Below are 3,114 nucleotides of genomic sequence, written 5' to 3'. Positions count from 1 at the left end.
CCGGTGTTGCAAGGCAATGGAGAGCTTCTGACTCCAATGGCTGCTGCCACTTCTTTTCTGTCAGTCGTCCCTGAGCCGTTCGACTCTAGAGTTTTGGGCCTTGGAATCATCAGAGGTTAATTATAGCTCATCATGCGCCTCCTCTACATCTTAACAAAAGCTAACACACACCACGTTACTCGTGTCCCTTCCCTCCGTTGGACTTATACGGAAATGTTGCGTTGCTTTTGTCACCATTGATGCCTTTATAGCACCCACCAAGTTGTATGTAGCTTTTTCTCTCACCGCCACGGAGGAGGAGGAGAAAGAAGAGCTCGGTCTCAGTATGTTTGCGCCCATCTAAGCTTTCCTTGGTGTTAGCGTCCGAAGAGAGAGAGAGAGAGAGAAAGAGAGGCATATGGCACTGGAAGCTGTGGCGCTCCCACAGGACCTCTTCGGTTGCGCCGTGAACGAGTTGTACAACATGGGAGGAGCAGCGTGGTGCTACGCCTTCGGTGATGAGGGGGAGGAGAAGGGTGTGGCGTTAGATTGTAAGATAAGTGGTGGTGGAGGAGGTGGCATGCATGGGAATTTGGACGTCTCTTCGGGTGCAAGCTCGTCGCTGCTGGAGACAGCTGCCAAGGACGGCGCCTTGGTCATCGGCCGAGAGGCAACGGCAGGGGGGAGGAAGAGGCGGCGCACCAAGGTTTTCAAGAACCAGGAGGAGGTGGAGAACCAAAGGATGACCCACATCGCCGTGGAGCGGAACCGGCGGAAGCAGATGAACGAGTACCTGGCTGTGCTCCAATCACTCATGCCGGCCTCCTACGTTCAAAGGGTCTGTCTTCCTCACCCTCCTCCTCCTCCTCTTCTCTAACCTTCCTCTGGCATTGCATTTGCACTGATTTAAGCTGCCTTTGTGTGTGTTTGTGTGTGCCACTTTTCTCATCTCCCTTCGGTTGATGCCTTCTTTATGGCGTATAGTTTTCAGAGCCAGTAACAGTATTTGCATTCATATCTGGTCATCGTTTAGGGTCCTTTGGTTCCCAAAGACAGAGGATCTAATCGTGATACAGCAACCTAGCGAGGTGTTAATGTCTGCATGAACAGGGTGATCAAGCATCGATCATCGGAGGGGCGATAAACTTCGTCAAAGAGCTCGAACAACTGGTCCAATCCCTCGAGGCTCGAAAGCGAGTCGCGAAACGCATGGACGCGGCTCCGTTCGCCGACTTCTTCACCTTCCCCCAGTATTCGACCACCGGTTCGCGCAGCGCAAACAATGACTGCGCGGACGAGGGGGCGACAGAGAACCGGCCGGCTGTGGCTGACATAGAGGTGACCATGGTGGAGAGCCACGCCAACCTCAAGGTCCTCTCCAGGCGGCGGCCGAAGCAGCTGCTGAAGATGGTGCTGGGGCTGCAGAACCTCCGGCTGACCACCCTCCACCTCAACGTGACCTCCATTGCCGAGATGGCCTTCTACTCTTTCAGCCTGAAGGTATGGCAGCCATGCAAACGCTCCTCTTCTGTCTTCCTTGGTTGCAACCGACAATGTCGACCTGTTCTTTTTCTTCATCCGATTGGCGTAGGTGGAAGACGATTGCCAACTGACATCGGTGGATGAAATTGCAACTGCGGTCCATCAGATGGTTGGGACGATTCAGGAGGATGCTGATCGCGACAGCAATCTGTGATTGTAATCTAACCACAATAAGTAGATCCAGCAATCCACTACTGTTCTTATATGCAGCTTTGAGATCTTGTTGTAGTGTCTCAATCCTTGAAGAGTATTCAAGCATAGCTTTAATATATGAGCTCACATGCATGCATGTAGCCAATTCAAAGAGAGCCCTTCTCGTCAGGAGGTTCTACAAACAGTGTAAGTGCTCGAGTTACATACGTAGAGAGCTGTTTCCTTGTGTCGATGGAAATGGGAGAAGTGGAGAACAGGGGAAAGATTAGGAGATGGGAGATGTTGGATTCCAAGGGATTTGATGTGGACTTAATAAAATGAGACCCTTCAAAAAGAACTGAGAAGGAAAGAGAACAGAAGTTTCAAATCGAGAAAGCGACCTTGAAGTGTCGTCTTGGTTCCCATGTCATGTCATTGTTTGAGAGAGAGAGAGAGCGAGAGAGAGAGAGAGAGAGAAAGCATTGGGAAGTGGATAGATACTGTAGGGGTTGGGGATGAATGATTAAAAGATGAAAAGACCTAGTGACTACTTACTGCCATGTGGTGCTGCAAAGGCAGGAAGAGCCCCCCCATGAGGATTTGCTGATGGTACCATTTCACTAGGGAAGAAGGAAGAGAACAAAAGAGTGACTGCATCCTACTACTTCATGTGACAAGAGGGCCATTCTCGACGCAGTAACAAAGTCCCTTCACTGCGAGATGAGGATGACAAGATTCATGTCACCAGCACCAGATGCCCTGTGGAGGAGGGAAAGCAACGTACATCTGACCCACCCCATACCCCCACATCAATGGAGCCTCTTCTGCTGGTACACATTTATGTTTGTTCATCCCAGTATGGGGCCAAAATCTTCGGTCCCCCCTTCTAAACACTCACTATAGAATCAAATTGCTTGACCAAAAAAAGCTAAGAAACTGCTCAATCCATGACTCTAATGCTAATCTGTTCATGATAAGTTAAAAACAGCCTAATCTATCGAAAGAAAGGATATTAAAGTGCTAATACCTATGTCCACTGAGAATCCAATACTTAAGCATCATACCTTTTTTATTATCCAAGAGGATAGAGATTATACATTTGGTGAACAGTTGGATTTCCAACTGTAGAAAGAAGAAAATAGGTTCTGTTCTACAGTATATATATATATATATATATAACTTTCTTGGAATTTTAACCATCCTTTTCTCATTCATAAATGTTAGTGCAAAGTATGAAAAGATAACTGCATATTCTGGTAAGATCCACAAAAAACAATTCATGATGATTTTTGTTGCGTGCAAGAGACTCTGAATTCTTGAACACTCAAGCTCTTCTAGATTCCAAGCTAATCAAATGTTCCTGGAGTTAAGGTTCTAATAATTTCAAAGGAATCAACAAAAGGTCTGTCTTATCATAGAAAGAAGCCAAAAAGTGATACATCACATTCACATATATACATA

General features: G+C 47.3%; 1 protein-coding gene across 1 annotated transcript; it reads left to right on the top strand.

Annotated features, from left to right (window-relative positions):
* The first annotated feature begins 269 nt into the window (after positions 1 to 269).
* LOC103986713 (transcription factor bHLH94-like) lies at positions 270 to 1,827 on the top strand. Its single transcript, XM_009404803.3, has 3 exons — positions 270 to 817; positions 1,090 to 1,479; positions 1,571 to 1,827. The coding sequence occupies exons 1-3, from the start codon at positions 398 to 400 to the stop codon at positions 1,673 to 1,675; spliced, it is 915 nt and encodes a 304-aa protein (XP_009403078.2). The 5' UTR covers positions 270 to 397; the 3' UTR covers positions 1,676 to 1,827.
* The last annotated feature ends 1,287 nt before the right edge of the window (positions 1,828 to 3,114 follow it).

This window comes from Musa acuminata, chromosome BXJ1-6 (genome assembly GCF_036884655.1).
Source record: "Musa acuminata AAA Group cultivar baxijiao chromosome BXJ1-6, Cavendish_Baxijiao_AAA, whole genome shotgun sequence".
In the NCBI taxonomy this organism is placed as follows: domain Eukaryota; kingdom Viridiplantae; phylum Streptophyta; class Magnoliopsida; order Zingiberales; family Musaceae; genus Musa; species Musa acuminata.
The sequence above is the reverse complement of the archived record's forward strand: the minus strand, read 5'-3'. Positions and strand labels throughout refer to the sequence as shown.